We start from the raw sequence: 26,499 nt of genomic DNA on the forward strand, positions 1-26,499 counted from the left end.
TGGGAGAACAAGTGCACTTACCAGAGAATCGCATGGCTGCAGGACTAAAAAGGAGAGAACGTTTCCTGTATCAGTAGGAGGTTCATCAGATTATTTATGTTCATGAGGCCATAAGCAGCGTGCATATTAATCAATCGGTGTGGCTCCTAGAAGCATTTCGTCCATTGTTTCGAGTCTTATCTTATCGAATTCCGCGTATGTTACCAAATTGGTCTAGCCTCCTATCTCAAAGCCCATGATTGGCTTGATTCATCGTAAGTGGGACCCGAATCATTCGAGACTTTTTGTTCTCCCAGAAATTTTGGATTCAGGTAACGCGACCGCTTTACAGATAACTAACTATCTTTCAATTGATGTTGCAGTTGATCATTCCTGCATCTCCTTATTCACTCCCTTTTCTTTATATCACTGTACAGGGTTGTAAAGTCTTTCAACACTTCACCTTGTCCATCATTCATTTTCTCACGGCCCGAACATGTACGGCGCAGCCCGGCAGGGGCGTCTCGCCATCAGAGTCCTCCGATCCTTTCATGCACCATTGACATCCTCTACCCTCACAAGAACCTCGTTTCCTGCTGTTCCCAGCGCTTCATTCAGACCGATCCGCATCAGCCAGTTCAGTTCGTTATCTCAGCTTCGACAAAATGCCGTTGCTGCAGATTTGGGCGCTGAGGACATTTCCCATGTCCAGCGCGAATACACCACTTTTTCACAGCTGGGCGAGAACGGCATTGTGGATCAAAGAATCATCAACAATCTGAAGAGGAGGGAGATCGAGACCATGACCGATGTCCAGCGAATGACAATCAATGAGTGTCTAGACGGTACCGATGTGGTTGCTCAGGCTCGTACCGGTACCGGCAAAACCCTAGCATTTCTCATGCCGATCGTGCAGCGCATGCTCAAAGACCCTGCTATTGAATCCAAAAGACCACACATCAGTGACACAAGAGCGTTGATCATCTCCCCAACCCGAGAGCTGGCCGAGCAGATCGCCGAAGAAGCCAGGAAACTTGTACACGGAACCAGATTACAAGTGCAAACGGCAGTCGGCGGAACACAAAAGTCATATCACCTGAAGTTGATGCAACGTATGGGATGCCATATCTTGGTCGGTACACCCGGCCGTGTGAATGATCTCCTGTCAGACAAGTACAGTGGCCTCACCCTGGACAACTGTCAGACCTTTGTGCTCGACGAAGCAGACCGTCTCTTGAATATTGGCTTCTCAGAGACCATCGCTGAAATCCAGAGCTACATGCCTTCACCGGAGACCGGCAACCGACAAACACTCATGTTCTCCGCCACGATGCCTAGAAGTGTGGTTTCACTCGTCAAACAGAGCATGAGACCGGACTTTAAATTTGTCCGAACTGTTGACCCTGCCGATGCTGCCACTCACGAAACGGTGCCCCAGAACGTTGTCTTTTTGCCCGGCCTTCAAAACCAGATTCCTGCCATAGCCGAACTCGCCTACAAGCACATTAAGGCCAACCAGGATGACCCAGCTAATAATCCTCCGTTCAAAGCCATCATATTCTATCCTTCGATCAATGAAGTCCGACTAGCATACGAGATTTTGAGAAACCTCCGCGAACCCGGTCAAAGAGGCGGCTTCTTCGCCCCTCATCCACTCGATCCATGCAAGGTTGTCGAAATGTCCTCGCAATTGACCCAGGCCCTCCGAGAACGAAATACGAAAGAATTCCGTAACTCGGAGTCAGCCATCATGGTCGCCTCCGATGTCGCCGCTAGGGGTATGGATTTCCCAAATGTTACCCATGTCATTCAAGTTGGCCTCCCAAGAGATACGGAAGACTACGTTCATCGACTTGGCCGTACCGGGCGTGCAGGCAAGCCCGGACAAGGATGGCTTTTGTTGCAAGATGACGAGCGCAATGCATTCCGACACCTCGTCAACGAAATCCACGCACAGAACATCAATCAGAACACCAGTCTAGAGACGGCCCAACTTGACATGACGCAGCCGTCGCAACTCTCCGCCGAGACCGGCAAGATTATGAGATTCGTCGAGATGGGTGTCAAGGCCACATCCATGGCTGATAAGGCCAAGACTTACGCTACGCTGTTGAGCGGCATGGTTCAGAGCCGCGTTAGCAGATCGAAGCAGCAAATCGTGGATATGGCGAACGACTTGTCCAAGTTCGGTTGGGGCCTGGAACGTCCACCACACCTGACAACCCAATGGGTTTCCAAGATGGGCTTTGGCGGTGTGAGGAATATCGAAACTCGCGCTGGCACCGAAGATGACTTTCCGCCTCGAGGACGCGGCGGCGACCGTCGTACATCATCGCGGAGAGACAACTTCGATGAGAACGATCCTTTTGGCCAATCCTCCAGCGGCGGCAGGGGTAGTTTCGGCGGAAGAGAGTCAAGAGGCTCTTTTGGCGGCAGAGAGTCGAGAGGTTCGTTTGGCGGCAGAGACTCTCGCGGCGGCGGCAGCGGCAACAGCTTTGGTGAGCGACGCGGCGGCTTCTCAGACCGAGGAGACCGAGGAGATCGCGGAGATCGAGGTTCGCGCTTCTAAGCGGATTCATTTCGTTATGGTCTGACAGGGTACCGCGACCACGAAGATGCTCACAAAGACGAGCCCTGATTGCTGTGGAGAACATCGGATTCATCATGCAGCAGGTTCTTACGAGGTCAGTCGCTGGCTCTGGATGCAGCCCTTCCACTCAATCAGACCTTTCTACTATTGTCCTTGGACTTCCCCGTACGAAAGTTGCGGTTCTTGAAAACCTCTATGGCACCCATCCTCAGGATTGAGGGAAAATTTATGCACGGCAATCACGAGGACGAAACAGTGGCTGGCATCATATGTTACGCCACGTGTAGGATACTGTATATTGAGCACCTTCTTCAGTCTTGTGTCTGACCATCAACTTTTGTTACGGTTTGAGAACTCATGTATGTTATATAATGGCGTGGAGGAGTTCTAGATTGAAAAGCGAGGGAAAGGGAGTTTAGAAGGGAAGAATCTCCTCTAATTGGAAATCATGAACATCAGATCTCTGCTGTACAATATTTTATGAGGCTCTCGCGTGCTTATTGTCATGCTAATCGTGACCTATCTCATTCTGATAGGCATAGCGGGTATATGGAGCCTGCTTCTCTCATATTCTTGATTTGACATTTATGCATGTCTTGATCTCCACTGATCAAGCTCCTGCTCGCTGATACCTCGAATCTGGTTCACTTTGGCTGCCTCGCCTGTGATGACACCCTGGACCATCTCAACACCTCTGCTGATGAAGTTGCCTTGGGCAACGGCGTATGTCACGGTGGTGGCCTTGACTTTGATCACGCCAATACGGGGGTCGTTCTCGCTGCCATCGTGCGTGCCATCGCCGAGGTCACCGACCCAGGTCTTCAAGGTTGGGGTGTAGTATTTCTTGACGACGGATCGGTCAGTGATGACGTTGGCCTTGCCAGAAATGCTGGCCCATGAGCCGTCGGAGGAGAGGAAGGCGACGTTTACGTGGCTATCGTTCTCGATATCGTCGGTCTTTCCAGATTCGGTGTTGGTGTGGAAGAGCAGGTCAATGTCGTTTTCCTGCAGACAGAGTCAGTTGGGAAGCTTTTGAGTAGCTGGGGAAAAGAGCGTTACCTGAGCTGCTAGAGCCATGCATCGTGAGGCGAGGATGCCGGATTGGGCAACGGTTGTGAACATGCCGAACTTCTGGCCCTTGATGAAGGTGTTCAAGTCATTGACCTTGATCTCAAGGCTGGGATCCTCGGAGTTCTTGGCCGTGTATCTGTACTTGATGTCAGCGCCTGTTCATTTCTGACCTGGGGGTGACCCGAGGCGCACGTACGGGTCAGCGGGCTGTGAAGAAGTCATCTTGGGTGGTTTTGTCGAAGTTGTTTCTGGAATTGAGTGGACGAAATATAGACAAAGGTCTGTTTATGGGTGAATGAATTGAGGATTGAAAGCAAAGCGAGAAGTGGTGGAGGATATAAGTCACGCAACGGCAGACAAGCACGACCCGAAGTACGTCATGTGGGAGGATGGTGATCGAGCACAAAGTCACCTAGTACCTGCATCACCACGCAAATTTGCACTAAAAAATGAGGGGAAACACAATTCACGATCGCGAGTGAATACTGTCAAAGGCACACACTAATAAACATTTCTCCAAAATGGTGGAGGGGCACGCATGACTTGAGTTGAAGTATAAGCGGGAGATGTGTCAATGATGCAATGGTTGGACTTGAGATCGCCTGTGGTGGTGTGAGCATGGAGGCTTTCTATTTCCTGCTCTTGTAATACATAACGGCGTTTCAAACTGGAGGACACCTTCTAGAAACGCAGTTGCCATCGGAACGCTTGACCAAGAAGTGTTCGTAAAAAGATGTTGTCGTCGACCTGATGCGCGAGGCTCGCAGAGGAAGAGGTTTGGTTCCAGCCAATGACGTCAACCATCTTGATATCTGACTTGGCAAAAAAAGGAAACGAGATCGATCGGTGACTGATCTCCGTTACCAGTATTGTATTGAAGGACTTCGAAGCCAACTACAGGTAATGATGGCAGCCAGCAAAGAAATGGTACACCTTCTGTCTGGATGGCTGTCGCCTCAATGGACGTACTTGACTTGGCCACACAATCTTAATGTCCACTTTCATTGCTCTGACAATAGTCTCATCTTCTGCCCTTGAGCGGCAGGACGCTGTCCCTGTCTGGGTAGTATGGCATTTCATAGGCCATATTGATTGTGGAGGCTGTGCTCTAGTACAGTGCCCATTCCCAACAACATCCACAATAGTTATGCGATGTGAGAATACGCCTCTCCATCTTTGCCGCAGGAGGACTCGTACCGTTCTAAGAGAGAGGGCCGGCGTGACCATTCTCCAGAGTCGATCCATCTCTGGCAGAGCAGGAGATTCCTCAGAGTGCTGACGGACCCGGCTAGTGTAATGCGACAATTCTGTTGCACCGCGGACTTGCAGAAAGGGTGAGGCCGACATACGCGCGTGAGTCCCTTGATACCTGAAATCTGATCCAAGTTATTCATCTGACGGTATCGTTGTTCATGATGGCGTTGCTTGCTGTCCTCCGATAATGCCCAGTCTGTTGACCCAGTCATCCTCTTTCTTGATACCGTCCGCTCCGCCCTTCCGCCGCTTCTCATTTCGTTTCCGCCTCTTCTCTTCTCTCTCGGCGGCATCAAGTTCTTCAGCCTTCTTGATTCTGGCCTGGATGTCAACTTCTCCTAGCCGTCTGTCCTCTTCCTCTTGCTGCCTCTTACGCTCCTTGAGCATCTCCAATCGCTCTCTCACATCCATTAGAGTGGCCCTCTTGACCTCTCCTGATTGACCAGTGTTGACGAGATGCTGCTTCGAATTGAGATGCTCGATATATTGCACGTTGTCTTTGTAGGTAAGGTCGCATGCCTCGCAGTAGAAGCCAGCTCCTCTGCCTCGCTTCCCAACACCGGCTGTTGCGGGTACAAGGGTGCTTTTGCCTACCATGCTAGCCACGTCCAGGCGCGAGCCTCTTGCAGACGTGGCGTCGAGCGCGGAGAAATCGACAGGCTTGTGCCATTTCTTGCCTTCAAGTTTCGCTTCATAACGAGCCTTTGCTTCTTCTCTCTGTTCCTCCTTTTCCTTTTTGGCTTTTGCTTCATATTCTGCCCTATCCCATGTTCTTCGAAAATCTGTATCGGACGCAGCGGCCGTGCCGTAGGCTGATTTGCGGTCCGCCATGGCGTCTAATTCGACGTTTGCTGCCTGGAAAATACAGTACACGTTCCTTCGATGTCAAGACTTTCAAATGCAAGGATTGTGTTGTGCTGGAGAGCGAAGAGGTCAAGGGTGGAAACTGCAAGATTTCTAGGTGCATGGTGCCTGCGCCGCATGCAAGATAATGTCCGGTGCGGAGAAACCTAGGTACAGTACAGTCAGTGTCTGGAGAACGCAATCGACAACAATTTTCTAGGTATGAAGGACAGTACAATTCGAAGGCACATACTCTGATCTTGCCGACGTGGATTCTGCACAGAATGGCGAGCAAATCTTCCCCTTTCGACCTACTCACATGCGCTCGACCAAATATACTGAAGCTACACCCATATCGCTGCGCTCGAGAGTAAGAAGACTCTCCCCAAAAATGTTCCTGACTCACGATCCTCAGTGACTATAAGGACGATGGCACGAACATCCTTCTTGATGCCAATGAAAACGCATACGGTCCAGGATTAGTACTCGATCAGAATGGGTCCTATCGACAATCAGCTTCCTCTACGCCACAGGTCGACTTTCTAGGCTTGAACCGCTACCCAGACCCTCATCAAGCGGAACTGAAAGAAGGATTCTGTCGATTAAGAAACACCCATACTCATACCGAGAAGCAGCTTCGACCTGAGAACCTTTTCTGCGGAGTGGGCTCCGACGAAGCCATTGATGCGCTGCTGCGATGCTTTTGCGCACCTGGTAAAGACAAGATACTGACATGTCCACCAACGTATGGAATGTACGCGGTCAGCGCAGATGTCAACGACGTTGAGATCGTGCATGTACCCTTGAATCCAAATGACGGCTTTTCACTACAAACTCAGCAGATCTTGGACAAGCTGTCCTCGGACTCAACGATCAAATTGGTGTATATCTGTTCGCCCGGCAATCCAACAGCTGGGCTCATACCCAAGAAAGACATTCAGCAAGTACTCGAACACCCAACGTGGAATGGCGTCGTAGTGGTTGACGAAGCATATATCGACTTCTCACCTGAAGGTTCAAGCCTTGCAGAATGGGTTCTCGAGTGGCCGAACTTGGTCGTTATGCAAACATTAAGCAAAGCTTTCGGTCTGGCTGGGATAAGGTTGGGCGTTGCTTTCAGCAGCCCAGACATCGCAGCACTGCTCAACAACACGAAAGCACCATACAATATCTCTAGTCCGACAAGCGCCATCGCAACGGCGGCGTTGAAGGATGAGAATCTTAAAGCCATGCGAGAAAACCGATCGAAAATCCTAGAACAAAGGGACAGGCTCGTTCGAGATCTTCCAAAAGTCCCTGGTGTCGGAAGGTTCAGGGGAGGAACCGATTCCAACTTTTTGCTTGTCGAGGTCTTGGACAAACCATTGGAGAAAGGTGGGCAGCCAGACAATGCAACGGCTCTTACTGTATACGAAACCATGGCGGGGCAGCGAGGGGTAGTGGTCAGGTTCCGGGGTAAAGAACATGGTTGCAAGGGTTGTCTACGTATCACTGTGGGCACAGAGAAAGAGGTGAACCGATTTCTAGAAGAACTTGGGTCAGTTTTACAGCAAACCTACACGCGAGGCTCAAATGTCAATGGGGTGAAGGAAGAGGAGAAACGTGAGGAAGAAGCAAATGGGGTGATATCATGATGCATGTGCACTGCAACTGTCATGGGGGACTTTTGATAGAGGTCAAATGGGCAAACAGATGATCACTTTCGGGTGCTGCCTTGTGCTTAACTTCTTACTTATTAGCGTGCAAGGGGGGAACCAGTTTTCTAGGCTTCCAGGCGACGGGGGAAGCCCCTGTGAAGTCCCGTTGTTCCCACTCTTCGCGTTATTCCCAAAAGCGATAGAAGTAAAGAAACACCAGCCTGTCAATCGCTGCCAGCACATCATTCCAGCACCTCTTTCTTGCTGTTGCGAACCACTCACAAGTCTGCTGAGCGCCGCAAGACAAACATTTACCGTTCATGCTCTGAACGCTGGATACTAACAGAGGCTCCCAATACTGTCATCCCATGCACCCTGCAGATCTGCAGCTAGTCCGTCGGCTACAACTTTGAGCGTTGCGCAGGAACAACAAGCCAAAAATCTCCGTTCTTACTTCACGGGTCTACCAATATCACACCTATCACACATATGCATAGGCGAGGAGTCCGAACGCATCATTGATTGTGCGCAGCAGGAGTGAATAAGTAGCCTGATTTTGCGAAAGGCATCATCACTTATTGTCAGCCACAGCCCGATCTTATCACCGTTCTACCACACCTCACTCGGTCGTTACTCCTCCATACGCACCCTCTCACTCCACGCAGTGTGTCCTACGTTGACCGGCAGCTTGGTTACACATTGGCTGCCAGCGATCGAGATCCAAGCCCACGCTTCAAGGGTTTTGCAGTGGGGGTCTCAGACTCTTTCACCTCTACCTCATTCGCGTGCTCTGTTCCTACACCTGAAAAGACCCATCGAGTTGCCTGTTCAAATCATGACAGATAAAGTGAAGAGAAGGTTATTACTCGACCAAACACATTCCTAGCTTTGTTAACGCTCCAACCTTTATTTCAGCGTCGACCATGGTTAAGGCGGATGTGAAACGCGACTACTATGCGGATCTGGACTTACCTCCCACCGCCGACACAGAGGACATCAAGAAGCAATTCAGATATCTGGGTACGTAAGACGGTTGATGATAGGCCGTATGGGGAGGCTGACTTTCGCAGCAAAACAATATCACCCGGACAGAAATCCCGGCCATGAAATCGAGGTTGTGCCCAAGTTCCAGGCTGTACAGGCTGCCCATGAGATCTTGAGCGATCCTGTTCAGAAGTCTAAATACGATGCTGCTCGAGCCAGGATAGCTGCCGTGAATACAGCTGCTTCTGCCACCAACTATTCTGATCCATACGGCTTCGCTAGGGCTGCAACTTCTAAGCCAGCAACCACAACACCACAGTTTCCGTTTCCTCCTCCACCAAAGGCGAATGAGAAGCGCACAGCTCCACAGACTCCTAAATCTCAAGGCTCTCGTGGTGCGGAGAAGTTCAATGCTTTCGTTCGGGGTGCGCCGCAGTCCTGGGATAGAGCCAGATTCGATGATGCCAGAGCAGAAGCGGCGCGTGCCTTCCCAAACATGAGGACTACCCAATCTACACAGCAGATGCCACCACGGCCGCCTCGTCAGGCTCCTACGGCGCCTAAGCCGCCGCATTCTGCTGACACTCCGCACCTTCCAAATGTCCCACCTACGACTTTTCCTGGGCTGTCAAGGACGCAAAGCACCAGGAGTGGTCATGGGCCAAGCGCCTACGGATCTGACGATTATTCAGCTGCGCGTTCAGCCTACTCCCATGTCCGAGGACGAGGTGGACCGCCTCCAAGCTCTCACCCGCACCCTCATGACGCACATACGATGCATTCACCACCAAGATCTCGAGCAAGACCTGCTGTCAGCCCTCTACGACAGGCGCGTTCGACGGAATATCACCATATGAGGAATGAATCAGCTGGAGATATCAGACCATCGTCCAGATATGCCGGCGTCGGTGGTGAGAGGACTGATTTACACGGCGAGGGCCTTCATCGCTCTGCAAGTGTTCGAAATTCGCCGGTGGATCCTCATTGGGACGATCGCGGCCCCTTTGGCAAGCCAAATGCTCACTTCGAGCATGTTCCCCGACACCGAAGCGCAAGTCCAGGCATGAGGCCAGCTGGTAAACATGCAGAATATTCGTCCGAGTCTTCGTCGAGCGATGATGAAGAGCTAAACATCAACAACAGGCCGAAGGCCCCCCTACGAACTCGACCCAGACCACAACAGACAAAACCTACCAGTGATAACAATCCAGGTTTAACGGGTCAATTTCCGAATACTAATTATACTAGAATTGTCGACCACAGTCAGTACAATTTTCCTGCTCCAGAAGCCCGAGAGCCGCTACGCAGACCTTTCCCTGATATGCCATCGCCTGCTGGTGAGACTCCGATGCATGGTGCGCATGGAATAGGAGGAAAGTCAGACGGACCCAAGTATGCATCCCCTTGCAAGGCTTCTTACCCCTGGTCTCAAAATCCCAAGTCCGGCCGTGCTCCTTCGAGGGGATACTCCTTCAATGGTGTTCCCTCTTGGGCAGTACCGTCGAGTGTCTACCCGCAGTCGACGCCGACTCGGCGGCCTCAGACGCACAAGAATGATGACTTCAGTTCTGGGCAAACTCTGTTTTTAAAGACTGTCCCGTTGCAATCTTTTCGCGCACGTGGTAGGAGAGCTAATACATTTGGCAGTCCCGAGCCAGCTTCTCCATTGAAGTTCTCAGCAGCAGACTGGCAAGACAAGCTGAGTGCTGATGATATCTTCCGTCCCTCAGACTCTCAGATGCGCAAATCGCCCTCCAAACTAAACCGCACGGGAAGCAAGCCTGCAACCCGAGGTAGAGGAATGTCCAAGGGGATTGAGCAGGAGGGTTCCCCGTCCGCTGATAGTGCAACGAGCGCGGAAGCGAATCACGGGGACGACAGCAAAGCACAAGCATCAAGCGATAAGGCAGCCGCCTTCCAGCAAGGGAAGCTGCCGCCAGACTGGGCTTCCACAATCAAGACCACCGCAGCTCAACCACCTCGGCCGGAGACTGGTCGAAGTAGTCAAAACTCTACCTCTACAGTGGACTCGAGAGATCATTACGTGGTTGTTGAGGAAGACGCCATGGATGTTGATGATACACCGCCCGTCAACGGCCAATCAGGCCATTCATCAAACGGTGGTCAACGGAGTAGTGCAGAATTCCCTAAACCAGGTTCCAGACGAAGCTCCGTGAACGGTGGAGTTGATCTGCGTGAATTTACACAGCAGGCGCCCTTCGCACCTACGGCTGCAGGTCTGAAAGATCTGGACGATCTCGCAGCGAATCTACCATTTCAATCAAAGCCAGCGGAAAATCTTGATGGCAGCAGCAAACCCTCGGCGAGACTGCGAGCGCTCAATCTGCCGAAACCGCCAAAGGTGGTGGTACCGCCTGCGGCAGATCGATTGGATCCGGCCAATTTTATGCAGTATGTGGACAACATGAACGTGTATATGCGAGAATGGAATTCGTTCAACGCCAAAATGATTGAACATTTCCGAAACCGACAGGACCGCGTGTGTGGAACGATGTCGCAGACCTGGATCAGTCAGCAAGGTGACGGGCCTGGTGCCGACGAGTTGGACGAAAATGGGAATCAGAAGGCAGGATATGCTGCTTACATACAGTGGTTGAAGGACGATGCACAGTGCCGAGAGTGGTGGGATCATGCTAACGAGAACCATATGCAGTGTTTGGAAGATTTGGGCCGCGCTAGGGAGGTTGCGAAGAAGAAGCTACGTCCAGCTTGATGACTGCATTTGCCAGAGATGTACGATTTGGTTTACTTAGGGCCCGGGGTGGATGTTGCAACTTCCCAGCAAGCAGCAGGTTTCATCAGCAGGCTTTATGAGCACTGAGCAGAGATTGGTGGGTTTTGCTGGTTCGAGACTACTTCTTTGCAACCATGTATTATGCTGGAGCGGTCTTTCTTTGGCATGTTTGTGTTCTGATGAATTTTTTCGAGCCAAATGAGCCGGAATGAGCGAAATGATTATGATCCCAAGTTCTTCGAAGTGGTACCAGGGCACTCGGGAATACTGCCAGTTGGTGGAAGCTTTTCCGCGACAACGGTGATCGACAAAACCGTTGGAAAGTAACCTACCGACCTTCTCCCTGCGTCTTCCTAATCGGGTAGGCGAGTCCCTCTATCTTAACCACATTTGACACGTTTCTACCTATCTTGGACTCGGAGAAATATTCGCCCAACGGTCCCTCCGGAGGGTACATTATCGACGATTAGAGATACAATAGTACCTGATATCGACTGCTACATCGTCGATTCGCGTGTCCTTCCTGACCGCCTCACTGGCCCTTTCGCGCTTCGTTATCTAAGGGCGCGCGTCGCTTTCCCGGGTTCGCATGTCATACGATGTAGCTTCCACTGTTCTGTCCTGCGAGGCCCCATCGTACACCTTGCAGGTATCGCTACACATCGCTGCTTACCCAGACGATTATCGGCTACCCGAAATACTCGATCGGCTGTCCCGAAATGCTTGAGATACTCACTATATGTAATGGCCAACGGCATGTTTGGGCCACGGCTTGATGTTCAGGTCAGTTCAATCGTATCAGTACCTTGCCGTGACCAAAACTCTATCCCCGTGAGGAAAACGTTCCTTTCAGTCTGTCTTTCTCGGCCTAGCTTTCCACCGGATAATACTTCACTGCACCTCACTGCACCAACACCAATCATGACCAGACGGCAGCATACCAGACTTTCGCGACCGGTGCCTCAACCGGGCTCGAACACTTCGACAACCTCCAATGCATCACAAGTCACAGCCCTCAGACGGCCGATCCAGCGAGCATGGTGGAAAGAAAGCATCGTCTACCAGATCTATCCAGCATCATTCAAGTCAGCGCGTTCCACTGTCGACAAGACCGATGGGACAATAAAAGGCGACATCCGCGGCATCATTCAACAGCTCGACTACCTGTCCCACCTCGGTGTAGACATCATCTGGCTGAGCCCGATCCTGCAGTCGCCGCAGGTAGACATGGGCTATGACATTTCCGACTATCGCGCCATCGATCCTCTGTACGGCACGATGGAGGACCACGACGCGCTGGTCGCAGGCCTACACGACCGCGGGATGAAGTATGTCATGGACCTCGTGGTAAACCACACGTCAGACCAGCACGCGTGGTTCCAGGCTTCGCGCTCGTCGAAAACGAACCCGTATCGAGACTGGTATTTCTGGCGCCCGCCGCGGTACTGTCTCAAAACAGGTGAGCGTCTTCCGCCGAATAACTGGGAATCCTTATTCGGCGGGTCGGCATGGGCCTTCGACGAGATCACGGGCGAGTATTACCTGCATCTTTTCGCAACAGAGCAGCCCGACCTGAACTGGGACAACCCTGCGGTCCGTAAGGCGGTGCACGACCTCATTCGCTTCTGGCTGGACAAGGGCGTCGACGGCTTTCGCATGGACGTCATCAACTTAATTTCTAAAGAGCCTGGTCTGCCCGATGGTAAAATTGTCAGGCCGGGGTTTCTGCAATCGGGGCTTCAGCATTATGCATGCGGCCCGCGCCTGCACGAGTACCTTCGAGGCATCGGGTCGATATTGCGGGAGTACGACGCCTTCAGCGTTGGTGAAATGCCAGGAGTCTACGACACCAAGGAGGTCCTCAAGGCAGTGGGTCAAGACCGCGGCGAGCTCGCTATGGCGTTCCAGTTCGACATCGTGCGCCTGGACGTCGCGACGGACAAGCCCTCGAAATGGTATCATCGGGATTTCGACCCCAAAGACCTGCGACACGTGGTGGCCAAGTGGAACTCGTTCATGTTGCAGAATGGCGGCTGGCACGCCCCCTTTATGGAGAATCACGACCAAGGCCGGTCCATCTCGAGATATTGCGACGACTCCGACAAGTACCGCAGCAAATCGGCGAAATTGCTCGCGGCACATATGGGCTTGCAGTTCGGCACCGTGTTTGTGTACCAGGGCCAGGAGCTTGCCCAGATCAATGTGCCCGAGTCGTGGGGCTTGGAGGAATATAAAGACATTGAAGTGGTCAATCACTGGAAGGAAGTCCTCGAGGAATTCCCGGATGACAAGGAGATGCAGGAGAAATTCAAGAAGCAGTATCGCCTGATTGGAAGGGATTGTGCCAGGACACCGATGCAGTGGACGCCTGATGAGAAGACGTACGCAGGGTTTCTGGCGCACAATGCGCCTGAGAGTGTCAAGCCGTGGATGTCGGTGCATCCGGATCACAAGGTGTGGAATGCCGAAGCGCAGGTGGCCGATGAAAATAGTGCTTTCCACTACTGGCGCAGGATTCTGAGGCTTCGCAAGGAGTACAAGGACATCTTCGTCTATGGGGGCTTTGAAATGTTGGATATGAAACACCCGTTCGTCGTTGCGTATGTGAGGAAAGATGATTCGCCAGCCACAGAACAGGTTGCTGCGAAGAAGAAATGTCTCGTGTTGGCGAATTTCTCCGCTAAGGATATCTGGTGGACTGTACCAGTGCAGGCGGCAGACATCTTGATTGATGAGTCTGCTGGTCTGAAGTCTGGTGCTGTGGTCCAAGAGTTGAGGAATTATATTGAGGACGGAGATGGAGCCATAGAAGCCAAGAGGCAGTCGGAGGGACTGTGGAGCATCAAGCTCAGGCCTTGGGAGGTCATTGTAGCCATGACTTGAGGAGGCTGCCAAATTGTAATGGGGGCGTCAGGGAGCCGTAGATATAATAGACGAGAAGAGGCCGTTTTTGTGTGTTGCCTTCGTGGCTTCGAGTCAGCCCATGAACGTCTCCCAGGGCTTCATCAGCCCTACGGGACTTTGCCTGCAAGAGTCCGCAAGCACAACCATCTCGCCTTATTCAATCGAAGAGATATCCACACCAAAATGGAGGGCTGACGAAACCCATCGAACATACAATAGCATTTCACCAGCGATGTCCAAACTCCGCACCTTCTGCGACAAGCCGTTTCTTCAACCTCCGTAATTTGTTGTCCGCAGTATGTGGTGAGATACCCAGATCTTCTGAAAGGGCAGTCCAGTCCGGCTCGAGTCTGTTCTGTGCATGCTTTACGCATGCGGCAAGAAAGATATAATTTCGTAGCTCCCTGCGTGAGATATTTTGTCGTTTTCGGTTCTTGTAGGGAGGAGGGCCGTATGTCTTCTTCCGTGGGGAAGCATCTGCACCCTTCGTATTATCCTCTTCCTCTGAGTCTGAACCGGAAAGCTGGGACTCGTCGTCGTCGTCTATCGTAGGCGAAGTTAGGGTTGCCAAAATAGCTCGTTCAGCAGAATCAGCACGTTGCGCAGGCTCTTTATTCCGGCCTGATTGGACAAGTCGCGAGTGTTCAGTAGGGTCGGCCGGCATGCGTTTTTTGGTCTGAACAGGTCGTGAGTGTTCAGCAGGCTCGACCTTCACGCGTTTTTTGGGTTGCCTTGGAGGTGGTGCTAAGTCGCTCGTCCAATATTCCCAGGACTGGCGGTTCTCAAACCTGAGGCATTGAGTCAACCCATGGGATCGAAATATTCAGGACCATTGCGACATACCGTTCGTGCATCAACTTCTCTTTCTCACTTGCTCGGAGTGCTTCTCGTTCCGCCTGACTCAATTTTCCCCACTCCTTCGAGGCCTCTAACCTCCGAAAGAGCCTCCAAACAGCTGCCGCGTCCCCAGCCAGAATGCGCCTCTTGCCATCCTTAGTGTAAGGATTCCGGGGAATTCTGGCGTAATCTACGAATTTCCGTTTTCTAAGAGCGTCCTGTGTCTGATAGTCTGGATTGGAGCTGACAAAGAAGTTGGCATGTCTTTGGACATCTAAAAAATGACAGATAGGGCATACCTAGACTCCTCTGTGCGAGTTGTCGGATAGGCCAGTGTAGCATGCGAATCGCCCACATCTCCGCTTACAGCGCTGTGCTGGCGACTTGAGCGGCGTTGGCCCGAGTTGGCATGGACATGTGGATTGTAGTCATGGTCGACCGAAGTTGGTGCACGCATGAACTCTTGTAACAGCTTGTTCTCTTCCTCGTCCTCAGTAGTTGCGTCCGACCATTCCTCGGGCCTAGTAGCAGGGATATCATACAGGAGGTTGGAACTCGAGCCGGGACAAGGAGAGGGTGAAGGTGAGAGCGATTCGAATTTGACTGTGGTAACGGTCGTCCATCTAGACTCTGGTTCTGTATGGGTGGTAGTCTCCTCCTGATTGTCCAGCTCATCTTCGGAGAGGTCGGAGGAGGCACTCGACAGGGAAGCCCAGCCCTCATCCTTCTCATAATCGAAAGATTGAAAAGGAGGCATTGTTTCAGGATGACTTGCCGCTGAACATATGCCTCCGTTGTCAAAAAGGTGGAAAGCGCGAATTGGAGAAAGAAGCACTAAGTAGACGCGTCAATCCGGGGTAATGACATACTATGTATAACTGGATTAGTGCCGCCCCCGCCTATAACTTCATGAGCGGGACGCCCCGTCAAGCCTATCAGCCATCAGTGCAAGCATTGATACTTGCGAAGCTATATGCAGCAAGATGAAGCATCACTCCGATCAATAATACACTACTAATAACTACCACAGGCGGATGGCTTACTGTGTCCAACAGCCAGTATCTAGAATCCAAAGCTGTCCAACAGACTGTCCGCGCTTGGCTCCACGAACTGTGTAGGCGGAGGCTTCTTCTTCTCCGCTTCGACTTTTGGTTTCCTCTCGTCTTCTTCTTGCTTTTCGAGGTCGAAGAAGGTTGTCCGCCGAGCCAATTTTGGTGAAACAGGTTCTCGGACGGCTCGTGTCGGTTCTTTCTTCTCCGGCACAAACTCCCAGTCTCGCACCAAGGCTAGGGCAAGAACATCGCATCCCATGCGCAAATATTGGCGCACACACCGCATGATGAACGACCATTCGTCCTTGGCACTAATGATATCGTGCCACGTGTTCTGCTTGATGGCTTGGTTGCGTACTTGAAGGTAGAGCACGACCAGGAGAGGATCATTAGCCACGTAGTGGAGTGAGCCGACCACCCTTCCATCAACCTTGTCGAGGGAACTGCCGACGACGACATGGACAGGCTGAACAAGGACTTGAACAGCTTTGTGAGATTGTCCCAAAATCGAATATGCCCATGTCGCTATCCACCTGCCTTGTTCACTCTCCACCGCTTGTGGCAGGACGACCTGTTCGACGAGTCGGGTGATGGTGGATGGTTCATGATCGGCTTCATATACACGTGCGATCGCAATGGCAAGACGGAGATCTTTGAGCTGATGAATACACACGTTGACGGCATCCCAGAGGCTGTCCCCTAACAGGAAGAACGCAGCGGCATAATGAAATCGACGCCTGCTGAGAAGAGCATACGCGTTTTTGAGTGCTGACGCCTTCCACCTTGGGTTGTTGAAATTGTTGGCCAGAAGTTTGATAGTGTTTTCCTTCTCGCGCACTCCTATTGCCATCCGCCATAGCCCTTGGAGGACATTCTTCTTTCTCAAGGCGAAGTAGTACAATGAGCTGTCTATCGGGTTACGATCTTCGTGCTTGGTGAATTCTGCGCGGGCCACGTTTTCCATCTGCAAGCGCAGGGCTTCTGCATCAGATAGCCAGCAGAAAAGTCCTGATTTCCGCGCCGCCTCCCACGTAAGTTTGCCTCCGTGGAACCTCGTGACGAGATCCACCAAGACTTCCTGAGATGAGCTCAACGATGCAAAAACAATAGCGCTCCACGCTACTCCGTCATCACCAGAGGCATACAACGCATGCAAGTAGCGTTGGCCATTGGGATCAACTGATCGCTGTTGTTTCTCCAGGTCTGAGTACACCTGGATCTGTCTGATCAAGCCACTCTGCTCCTCTGGGTTGAGCTGCCATAGTTCGTGCTTTTTCAGATTCTCAACCAGGTTTTCGACAATGTCAGAAACGTTTTGTTGATCAACATCGCCATTCGCACCATTTCTGCCGTGGTAAGAGTTGCCATTCATCAAGTCCATCGACGTGTCCTCCATGACATTCTCCAGACGGAGGCTCAAGAAGCTCGGCAGTTGGTCGCCTTCGCTGAAGAATTTCAAGTCACGGTGCAGCCGCAATATGATAGGCTTGACGTGTTCGAGTCCTCCCAGAGATGTAATCAATGACAAAACGGTAGGATGGAATACCGGGAGCAAGGAATTGAGTACCGATATCACAGCAAAGGTGGAGTCGCTTGAGGTGAGCCTATGAAGGTCTTTAATAGCTTGCGAATCCTGGTTGTGATGGCTTTTGGCATATCCCTCGAAGATAAAGAACTGAGTCCCTGAGCCCACAACGAGATCACCACTTCTGAGCCAGCACAAGTCGCCGATCGAGTGGGTCGTGAAATCTCGTATGCGGATATGGCGTATATCAATCCATGCATTATCGCACTTCGAGTATGAATACCTTGACTGAGCCAGGACGACGATGTGGTAGTCAAAGCACAAAGCCATCAAAGCTTGCCCTGACGGCGAAACAGCCCAAGCAAAAGTTCTGATCGTGTCGGTTCCGTCCATTTCATGTTCGAACTCGTAAGCCCCTGTTTGCGCATCCCAGATACTGAGGCTGGTGCTGTCCTCGTTGACCACGACAACTTTGCCGTATCCACTGGCACTGATGACTCTGGGCTTCCGGACGTTGGTCTCAAACAGAGCGCCAGAAAACAGATGTGGTTTGTTTGAGTCCGGTTCTTCCTGAGACTTGACCATTTCGACAAAGCCGTCTTTGACTAATGCCGCAGCGAACCCTAATGCATTGATCTCGCGTGAATCACTCGGGCGGTCATTCGTGCTCATGTTGTCACATATCGACAATTTGGCGTTGTAGCGATACTGGACATGTAATTTCACATTGCCCAGAGAGCGTATGATCTCATGATAGCCGTTGCCCATTTTCGACGGGCCATCTTTTGCAGGCAAGAGGAACTCCCAGGCATCGATCGAACCATCCGGATAAGTCCCAACAATTACACGGCTTGTTAATGCGCGATCGCTTGCAACACGACTCTGAGTGATGCGTTCCGGCTTACGCTGATCATCCAGCTTGAGCATACCTAGCCTGTTTGCTTTGGCTTCCCGTACGTCCCATAGCTCAAGGGTAGAAGAGGTCAAAATGGCAGCGTATCGGCCCCGCGACAAGACGATTGCATCCTTGACGTCAGCACCCACGGCAAAAGAGCTGCGCCGTAGCAGAGGAGCGGTAGTACCATCGCCCCCATGTTGCCATAGACTGGCATGACCCTCATCAGTTGCGGATAGAACAATAGTACCAATGACATTGCGGACAATGCGCTGAACAGGAGCACCATGGCCGGCCAGAGATGAAATTAAACGTGTCCGGTCCTGCCTCATAGCTGTATCAAACAGGTGCGTAATCTGGCTGTCATACCAGTCAATGTCACCGGCAAACGAGTGTAGGAGTATTGACAAAGATGAGGGAGTGGTCCCACCACCGAATATGCAAAACTGTATGTAGTCGTCCAGCGGGTCGCTCAGCTGAGGGACGTGGATAGCCATTCCATCTACGTGACAGATGTGGAAGACAGAAGGAATTTTGTTTTTGTAGCCAGCATTTTCCAGGCCCCATACTGACATATGACCCAACCCATCAAGAACGATGCATAGCTCCGGACTTCGATTTGCTATCTCGATCAGGTGTTCGAGTGCGTGATCACGACCTGTAGGGTTCGATGCGCGGACAGCTTGCTCTGTAACAATGGCGAAGTCGCGGCTGTCGATGACAAAGGCAAACCGTCTCGTGCTCATGGAGTTGACACTGAGCCTTCGGGGCTGGATCGAAGCATTCATGTCGATCGTTCCAGCCAGCTGCATGACCGATAATGCATGGGGATCAAAGGTAGTATAAGCTCGGACTTGGTTGTCTGCGCAAAAGGTGTAAAGTAGGCTATCGAGGTTTTGTTCGAGGTGCCATGGCTTTCGCCAATGCACGTTCGTGACCACGGCGGGATGCGGCAAATATGAGACATCGAAGCTGGTGGTCCCGGCCTCGAAGGAGAGTCTTCGCCAGATCTTGGCGAGCCTGTCATGGCGTCCCACGGAAGCGATGTAGCTGCTATCTGGGGAGAGATATGCAAATGCTGTCGGGTAGGCCAAGTCTTCTTCCCAGGTTATTGACGGCGTGCTATGCTCTGGAACATGCCAGAGCACCAGTTTCGAGCCGCCGAGTAACAGCTCCCCCAACGAGCCCCAAGACAGCGAAGTCACCTCGAGTCCGTGTGTACTTTCCAGCTCGTGAATTTGCGACCATCTGAGGACGCCTTCTTCCCTGCCCACCGGTCTGTAGATATAGACATGGTCAGCATCGCAAAGTGCTATTCGGCCGGTCGTCTCTTCGATTGTTATCGCTGTGAGGGTATCGACCGTGTCCACGTAGATTGTTTGGATGATAGTTTGCGGGCCGCTGAGAAGGACGGCCGCGTTGCCGGATATATACGCCTATGCTGCGTTTAGCTATACTGTCCAAGTGAATCGCATGATATGTCATACAACGAGGCGGAGGCCATCCCAATGCGCAGTACTCAGAGCCTGGCGCTTCGATTGGGGTCGGCCAGGTAGGATGGCTCGCATAAGAGGGATGTCGTGGGTCAGCCGTGCATCGTTGTGCCTCGAAAGAGCTCCTCCCGGTGAAGGTGCTGATGCTTCACAGTTCTCGATTTAGAGTTGTGATGTGAGTGTTGTCGACGTAGTCGTAACACACAGATTTTGAGCGTTGGCAGGAGCACGTCGATGTGGTGTTGAAGTCACATGTGAGCGCGCAGAGACGACGCGGGTCTTAACTTACTTCTCCACGGATTTATTTGGCAAGGGTTCACAAAGTACGTCACGCAAGGCTGCCTTAGGGACGAGTACCTAGGTATCTATACATTCATCTACAGCGCCAACCGGTTTCCTTCTTCTCATTCCTCCAGAAACGCTGGCGGCGACTGACGAAAGCGCCATGGCTCCCACAAGCGACGACCACAAGACGTTCATTCCCTTAGGTACGGCTGCTTCCTGGAGGCATATACTGATTTTATGGAGAATGTACTGACTGACCTGGTAACCCCCAGAAAACAATCCAGAAGTCATGACCAGCTTGGCCCATCAACTAGGCTTATCTTCAACCCTTGCTTTTCACGATGTATACAGCTTGACCGATCCTGATCTGCTCGCTCTTCTTCCCAGACCTGCCAATGCGCTTCTTTTTGTGTATCCATGCACCAAGCATTCCGAGGCATATTACGCCCAGATCAACGAAGCCGAACCAGATTATGACGGAGCTGGATCAGATGAGCCAGTCATGTTCTATCGGCAAATCATTCATCATGCCTGCGGTCTGATTGGTTTGCTGCACTGCGTCACGAACGGCTCTGCGGCCGATCACATCCATCCCAGCAGTGACCTTGAGGGGTTGATAGAGAAGACCAGGCCTCTTCAGCCTGTAGCAAGAGCACAATATCTCCATGACTCGGACATGTTGGAGAAAGCACACTCTGCAGCCGCTGAACTCGGTGACACTACGGCCCCACCTCTGGGAGAGGATCCCGGCCATGCTTTCATCGCCTTCGTCAAAGGCAAGGACGGCCATTTGCATGAGCTGGAAGGTAGGAGGAAAGGCCCAGTCGATCTCGGCGAGCTTGAAGACGACAAAGATGTCCTAAGTGAAAAGGCACTGAGCATGGGACCGCTGCCATTCATCCAACGAGAAGAAGCGGCCGGAACCGGTGTGTTGAGATTCAGTTGCACAGTCCTTGGGCCTGCCGTGGAGTCGTAGCGTTGACCGCCGACGTCTGGTAATAGATCTCAGTGACCTCATCAATACGTCCTCGGCATGGCATTAGCCACGACAGGAGCGATCTGTCGAGGAGGGTTTGGGTCGTTTAAGCGAGCATGAATTCTGGGCTCTTGAGATCAACCCAACCCAAATTGGGTTCACTTTGTTTCCACCCCAGCCGCTCCTGCACAATCTTCGAATAAGTTTTGACATCCTCAATGGGATAAGAGAGGAAAGAGATCTCTTCCTGTCGATGCACCCCGGTGCAGGAGAACATAGCATGTACTGTCCTTCGCTCTGTGGCCGCATCCTCTCCAGTTCCAAGGGCCTTATCGTATGCACCTCCACCATGGTAGAGAGAGCCGAGCATGATGAATGCTTCGCCCATTTGCATTTCTGCGTCGGTCACTCCTTCATTACCATCAGGGCCAAAATCCGGCATCTCATCGCCCCACAAATGGCTACCTGGCACAATCCTTGTTGCGCCATTGGCTTTCATTGTATTGCATGCTGGAACGAACAGGCCGAGCAGAAGGTCACGACCCTTCTCATAGGATTTAGCTTTTGAATGACGAGCATGATGGTTCTTGTCGTCACGGTGTAGTCCTTGAGCTGGGGTGCCGGGAGGAATATCAAACGTGATAGAAATCGACAATAGTGGATCGCTTTTGGTCGTCAAAGGATCCGGCCCATACCAGTGTGTCGTTTCCAGGCCTAGAAAATGTTCGCAGAGGTCTTGATAGAGCGGATCGGCGAAGAACTTCTCTCGCACCGTTTCACTCCTCCCAATAAGTTTCGTCACTGTTCTCGTTTTGCCTTGCAATGCTGGGCAGATGTCAGTAGTCGCGATAGACGTCTTGTATGGGAAAACCTACCACCGACTTTCGCGCCTGTATCCTGCTTTTCAAGCCATGGTTTCACCTCGTCCATCGACTGCTTCAGTGTTGCCACGTCGGTGAAATCTTTGATAATGACACAACCGTCCTTCTCCAAGGCCTCAATAAAGTCTGATAACGGAGCAGAGCGTGATATTCTCTTCACGGAAGGTGGCTCGGCAGGATCCGAAGATTTATCGGAACTCCATGCGAGTTTTCGAGCTTGCGATATGAATTCTCCCATCTTGTAGAGCTGCAGGTACCTAATTTGGGCAACTCTGATGGTAACGAGCCGATCTTTGAAAGTATATTCGCTTAAGCCACTCCAGGTGTTTTCGAAGGGACAGGAGAATACCAGGGGTAGCCGACAACCTTTATTCCAGCGGTCTCTTCCGAGATTGGGGGCTTCGGCCGGTCAACTCCGCGACCCCGGAAGCAGGCAATTACTAAATCGCCATGAAAGTCTTGGACTCTTGGTAGGCGGCCAATAAATACCCGCCCGGAATATTTGGCTTGGACCACTACATGTAGTCCATGATGCTCGAGATCTCAAGAATGGAGCAACGTCAGATGGGCGACTTCTGGAAGCACTCGGCCCTCCGGCATGGAAAAAGTGGCCATCTCCGAGCCGTCCTTGGCCTTGGGTCGGTGTCTAGATGGCCTTTCGTTGTTGGCGGTCGACAGTAATCAAGAGACGAGGCCAAACAGCTTGCCGGCGATGGAATCCCATTCGCCACCCCATCGGCGTTTGCTTTCCAGCCTTGCCCCCTTCTTGAGGTGGGAAAGCTGATCTGAATCCGGATCAAAGAGTTCGCGCAGAATATCAGCCAGTCCCTCTGCACTGCTGAATCCACGTCCATTAACATTCTCCGTGACCAACTCGGGCCATGCTGCAAAATCGCTCCAGCCTGCAACAGGAAGGCCGGCCCCAAACATGTCGACGACTTTCATGGGGAGGTCAACTCCACTGCTGCTGGTATGCAGGGAAACACCCAGGTCGGCCGAGCCAAGTAGAAGAGCATAGTCCTCAAAGCTAAGCCAGTCTGTATAGATGTTGACCATCTCCAAAGAATCTCCACTGCGCAGTTCTTTGATTTTGTCGAGGTAGTGCTGCTTTTGCGGCCCTTTTCCCGTGATGACGACAGCCAGCTCGGGTAGCTGAGGGTGGGACGATGTAGCACTGGCAGAGTAGCTGCATAAGGCGTCCAGAAAGATACCAAAATCCTCATCGGCTGTCCAGGACGTGGATGAAACAACCAGTCTCACCTTGCCATCGACAATGGAGTTGAAATGCTCTGCCAGTAGTGGATATCGCTGGAGGAAAGCAATCCGTTCTGAATTGGCCAAGGGCTGATACAGGTCTGCCGGACGGTCGTGCAGAGTAAGAACTGGCGCGTTGATCCCAAAATCGGATTTCAGGACTGTCGCCATGGCATTGGTAACGGTAAAGTTCGCAGTTGCGGCTTTGGCAAATATCGTCTCGTACAATTTCGAGACCTTGACCATAGGATGATTGGGCCCTAATTTGAGCGCCAGAATCGAGTAGCCAAAGTTATGCCAGTCCACAATCAATCTGGTGCCACGGAAGAAGCACACAAGTGAGACGACCAGCAGAGTCGGTATGGAAGGGGGGTTCTGCAGGGAAACATCACATATCAGCACGCAGAAGAGTGGCGGAGGCGAAGCGTGTATACCTGAACAAGCATCCATTTAGGAGCAACAGAATAACTCAGAGTGCGCCAAAGATACCATGTCTGCAGAAGGACCTTCAGAGGACCAAAGACAAGGAAAAGAAGCTTGTTGCTCGTCTGAAGAAGTCGTGGAGCCGGCGGAAGTGGTACAATTGTAACATTGGGATGCGCCACCAAGTCAGGCAGAGGTTCGGTGTCTGCAATAGTGTTAGATCCTTGCACATGAATGCCCCATTCCACCGATCTGGTACCTCTGTAACCAACGAGCTGGACGCGTCCGCCATGATCAGCAATGCTCAAGGCATGATACTGCATTCGCGGACTCCGGCCCAAGTCCCCGAGTACTACCACTTGAGCCGAACATTTCTGATCAGCAGGATCTCGCTGGGATGGCAGAAGCATCAACACCACAGTGACCAAGGTGGAAAGGATCACCAGCAATGTCAACCACATGGTGGACTGCCGAGCATGCCTGAGTCAATTGGGAGGCTCTTGGTGGAATGTAAAGCTAGGTTAGTCTCGATGAAGACCACCTATAAAGACGCGTATCAATTGTACCACGTAAAGCTGTCCACAACCTTGGAAGGGATCTGGAAGGGAAGGGAAACCCTGAATACGCGTATGCCGGGTGACGTCTATGGGCGATGAATGGAGTTTGGTGTCATCGGAGTGAAAAAAGGGGCTTCATTCCCGTCTGCGAATCAATTCCCGCCGAAAAATGTATGCAAACGTCTCCATACGAGTGACTCCGTGCCCTGCGGTCGGAATGCTACCACTCTCTCAGTCTCCCTTCTTATTTGAACCCAGGGGGTTTCGCTAAAAGAGACCATGTCGCTAATATTGACATGACGAGCTAAATATCGAACCCCAGATATCCATATTCACTCACCGTCTCCCCCGCCTACGCCTGCACAATACTTGATTGACAGTCACTGGCCCGCTGTATCAAACCTCTTTACACGAGCACAGACCACGCTGTTCAGCCTGATCCCTTCCTTGTGTCAATTCTCCTGCGGCGCCGGCGCCCTTTGTTGTTCAGCTCCCACCACCGCACACAACGTTAGCCAAGATATCGTCACGTATTGTCGGCGCTGCGGCCGGATGTTGAGTCGAACAGCGAGCCGCTCCTACCCGCTCGTCCTGCAAAAGGGACCATGAGCGCGACATTCACATTGCCAGTCGCCGCGACCGACAAATGCAATCATGCGCCCGCTCATTCCCATTCACATTCACGCTCCCACCAGAGACAGCGAGGGAACAGCCGGCTTACCGCACCTTTCCCTCTGGCGCGAATCCCCTCCGAGTCGGTCGTCCAGCAGAGCGACATGACTCGTCTACCTCCAGTCGACACGGACCTGCATCAGCATAGCCATACAAGCCGAGCCCCTAGTCATGACCTCTCAAATGGTCACTTTATTCCTAAGAGGAGGGACACTGAAAAAACAGCCTACTCATCTCCGAGCACGTCGCGGCCACGAATTCATCGACATTTGTCAAAGCCTACACAATTGTTATTACACTCCACCGAGAACTATTCATTGCTGCATGGCATTCTTGCCGACGACGAGTCAAGACGAATATTCTACTTCATGATACTGAACCTGTGCTTCATGGTGGTTCAATCGACCTATGGCGTTCTCACCGGCTCTCTGGGACTCATTAGCGACAGCATACATATGTTCTTCGACTGCGTCGCATTACTAGTGGGCGTTTGCGCTGCAGTCATGAGCAAATGGCCCCCGAGTCTCAAGTTTCCATACGGATACGGGAAGGTCGATACGCTTGCAGGATTAGGAAATGGCATTTTCCTCATGCTCATCAGCATCGAAATCATTTGGGAAGCAGTGGAGCGACTGTTCACTGGGGCTGATGTTAGCCGCACCGTGGAGCTTCTGGTGGTGAGCACCGTCGGTCTCTTTGTAAACATGGTTGGTATAATGGCCTTCCATGGAGCGCATGGTCATGGCCATGATCATGGCCACAGTCATGATCACCACGACCACGACCACGATTTGAAGCGCACGCACAGTCATGCAGGATCTGACCTGCCATTGACCGCCTCTGCATCACCAGTGAAAGGCAAAAAAGCTGCAAGTGGACATCATCATGGCAGCGAAAACATGCAAGGCATATACCTGCATATCATGGCTGACGCACTCGGATCTGTGGCCGTCGTTGCATCGACACTCCTCGTCCGATGGACTGGATGGAGCGGATGGGATCCGCTGGCCTCATGCATCATTGCTATCCTCATTTTCGCCTCGACACTTCCTTTGGTCATGACGACCACGAAAACTCTTCTTCTCTCGCTGAATTCGGATATTGAGTACAACCTTCGTGGCATCCTTAGTGGTGTGGCCGAGATACGAGGTGTGGTGGGCTATACGGTCCCAAAATTCTGGCTCGAGGATATCAAGAAGGATACTCATGACCACGGCCATGGACACGACCATGGGCATGACCATCATGGCCATTCCCACAAAGACAGTAACGCCAGTTCTGGACACAGTGATGAAGATCCAACAGTGCATGGTGTAATACATGTTATCGCCTCACAGACTGCAGATCTTGAGGATATTAGGGAAAGAGTAGATGCCTACTTGCGTACGAGGAAAATGGACGTGGTCATCCAGATGGAACGAGAAGGTGAAAACAGATGTTGGTGTGGTGGTGGGCAAAAGTCGTAATTGTCAGAATACGCGAAGGGTAAACACAAGCTGGTAAAGCGTGAATGGACTTCTGCTTTGATCAGCTTTGATCATGAACGACCTGATAAGGATTAACGATATCATATGTATCTAATGGTTCATGTAGAGGATGCAATGAACAATGGACATTGAACCACTTGGCAAT

At 51.8% G+C, this 26,499-nt stretch overlaps 12 protein-coding genes across 12 annotated transcripts; 6 read left to right on the forward strand and 6 right to left on the reverse strand.

Moving 5' to 3' along the window:
• The first annotated feature begins 163 nt into the window (after window positions 1-163).
• On the forward strand, window positions 164-2,996 carry EDD37DRAFT_616466 (DEAD box RNA helicase hela). Its single transcript, XM_062815667.1, has one exon. The coding sequence runs from the start codon at window positions 476-478 to the stop codon at window positions 2,546-2,548; it is 2,073 nt and encodes a 690-aa protein (XP_062675131.1). The 5' UTR covers window positions 164-475; the 3' UTR covers window positions 2,549-2,996.
• EDD37DRAFT_616467 (uncharacterized protein) lies at window positions 2,997-4,007 on the reverse strand. The gene is made up of 3 exons (XM_062815668.1): window positions 3,837-4,007; window positions 3,629-3,776; window positions 2,997-3,574 (listed from the first exon to the last, which is right to left on the reverse strand). The coding sequence occupies exons 1-3, from the start codon at window positions 3,860-3,862 to the stop codon at window positions 3,155-3,157; spliced, it is 594 nt and encodes a 197-aa protein (XP_062675132.1). The 5' UTR covers window positions 3,863-4,007; the 3' UTR covers window positions 2,997-3,154.
• A 977-nt stretch (window positions 4,008-4,984) lies between these two features.
• Window positions 4,985-6,150, reverse strand: EDD37DRAFT_41363 (uncharacterized protein). Its single transcript, XM_062812495.1, has 2 exons — window positions 5,991-6,150; window positions 4,985-5,904 (listed from the first exon to the last, which is right to left on the reverse strand). Exon 2 carries the CDS (start codon window positions 5,723-5,725, stop codon window positions 5,051-5,053), a length of 675 nt encoding a protein of 224 aa, XP_062675133.1. The 5' UTR covers window positions 5,726-5,904; window positions 5,991-6,150; the 3' UTR covers window positions 4,985-5,050.
• On the forward strand, window positions 5,874-7,864 carry EDD37DRAFT_41485 (histidinol-phosphate aminotransferase). Its single transcript, XM_062812501.1, has 2 exons — window positions 5,874-6,107; window positions 6,153-7,864. The coding sequence occupies exons 1-2, from the start codon at window positions 6,022-6,024 to the stop codon at window positions 7,369-7,371; spliced, it is 1,305 nt and encodes a 434-aa protein (XP_062675134.1). The 5' UTR covers window positions 5,874-6,021; the 3' UTR covers window positions 7,372-7,864.
• Window positions 7,865-8,297: 433 nt separating this feature from the next.
• On the forward strand, window positions 8,298-11,092 carry EDD37DRAFT_645007 (molecular chaperone DnaJ; the record flags this gene model as incomplete). The annotated part of the gene is made up of 2 exons (XM_062817583.1): window positions 8,298-8,394; window positions 8,445-11,092. 2 exons carry the CDS (start codon window positions 8,298-8,300, stop codon window positions 11,090-11,092), a joined length of 2,745 nt encoding a protein of 914 aa, XP_062675135.1.
• A 942-nt stretch (window positions 11,093-12,034) lies between these two features.
• On the forward strand, window positions 12,035-13,996 carry EDD37DRAFT_604146 (trehalose-6-phosphate hydrolase; the record flags this gene model as incomplete). Its single annotated transcript, XM_062814711.1, has 1 exon — window positions 12,035-13,996. One exon carries the CDS (start codon window positions 12,035-12,037, stop codon window positions 13,994-13,996), a length of 1,962 nt encoding a protein of 653 aa, XP_062675136.1.
• Window positions 13,997-14,240: 244 nt separating this feature from the next.
• Window positions 14,241-15,611, reverse strand: EDD37DRAFT_645009 (uncharacterized protein; the record flags this gene model as incomplete). Its single annotated transcript, XM_062817584.1, has 3 exons — window positions 14,241-14,805; window positions 14,861-15,097; window positions 15,154-15,611. The coding sequence occupies 3 exons, from the start codon at window positions 15,609-15,611 to the stop codon at window positions 14,241-14,243; spliced, it is 1,260 nt and encodes a 419-aa protein (XP_062675137.1).
• A 48-nt stretch (window positions 15,612-15,659) lies between these two features.
• On the reverse strand, window positions 15,660-20,071 carry EDD37DRAFT_572304 (glycylpeptide N-tetradecanoyltransferase). Its single transcript, XM_062814357.1, has 2 exons — window positions 19,814-20,071; window positions 15,660-19,762 (listed from the first exon to the last, which is right to left on the reverse strand). The coding sequence occupies exons 1-2, from the start codon at window positions 19,892-19,894 to the stop codon at window positions 15,917-15,919; spliced, it is 3,927 nt and encodes a 1,308-aa protein (XP_062675138.1). The 5' UTR covers window positions 19,895-20,071; the 3' UTR covers window positions 15,660-15,916.
• Window positions 20,072-20,146: 75 nt separating this feature from the next.
• EDD37DRAFT_41647 (ubiquitin C-terminal hydrolase L3) lies at window positions 20,147-21,264 on the forward strand. The gene is made up of 2 exons (XM_062812522.1): window positions 20,147-20,307; window positions 20,377-21,264. Exons 1-2 carry the CDS (start codon window positions 20,265-20,267, stop codon window positions 21,078-21,080), a joined length of 747 nt encoding a protein of 248 aa, XP_062675139.1. The 5' UTR covers window positions 20,147-20,264; the 3' UTR covers window positions 21,081-21,264.
• EDD37DRAFT_41676 (uncharacterized protein) lies at window positions 21,134-22,420 on the reverse strand. The gene is made up of 2 exons (XM_062812528.1): window positions 21,956-22,420; window positions 21,134-21,905 (listed from the first exon to the last, which is right to left on the reverse strand). Exons 1-2 carry the CDS (start codon window positions 22,197-22,199, stop codon window positions 21,187-21,189), a joined length of 963 nt encoding a protein of 320 aa, XP_062675140.1. The 5' UTR covers window positions 22,200-22,420; the 3' UTR covers window positions 21,134-21,186.
• Window positions 22,421-24,411, reverse strand: EDD37DRAFT_41675 (beta-1,4-mannosyltransferase). The gene is made up of 3 exons (XM_062812527.1): window positions 23,898-24,411; window positions 23,650-23,843; window positions 22,421-23,590 (listed from the first exon to the last, which is right to left on the reverse strand). The coding sequence occupies exons 1-3, from the start codon at window positions 24,097-24,099 to the stop codon at window positions 22,643-22,645; spliced, it is 1,344 nt and encodes a 447-aa protein (XP_062675141.1). The 5' UTR covers window positions 24,100-24,411; the 3' UTR covers window positions 22,421-22,642.
• Window positions 24,412-24,416: 5 nt separating this feature from the next.
• EDD37DRAFT_616494 (CDF family cation efflux system protein) lies at window positions 24,417-26,492 on the forward strand. Its single transcript, XM_062815669.1, has one exon. The coding sequence runs from the start codon at window positions 24,801-24,803 to the stop codon at window positions 26,331-26,333; it is 1,533 nt and encodes a 510-aa protein (XP_062675142.1). The 5' UTR covers window positions 24,417-24,800; the 3' UTR covers window positions 26,334-26,492.
• The last annotated feature ends 7 nt before the right edge of the window (window positions 26,493-26,499 follow it).

The sequence above is a fragment of the Exophiala viscosa genome (genome assembly GCF_022695815.1).
Source record: "Exophiala viscosa unplaced genomic scaffold EDD37scaffold_1, whole genome shotgun sequence".
NCBI classification, from domain to species: domain Eukaryota; kingdom Fungi; phylum Ascomycota; class Eurotiomycetes; order Chaetothyriales; family Herpotrichiellaceae; genus Exophiala; species Exophiala viscosa.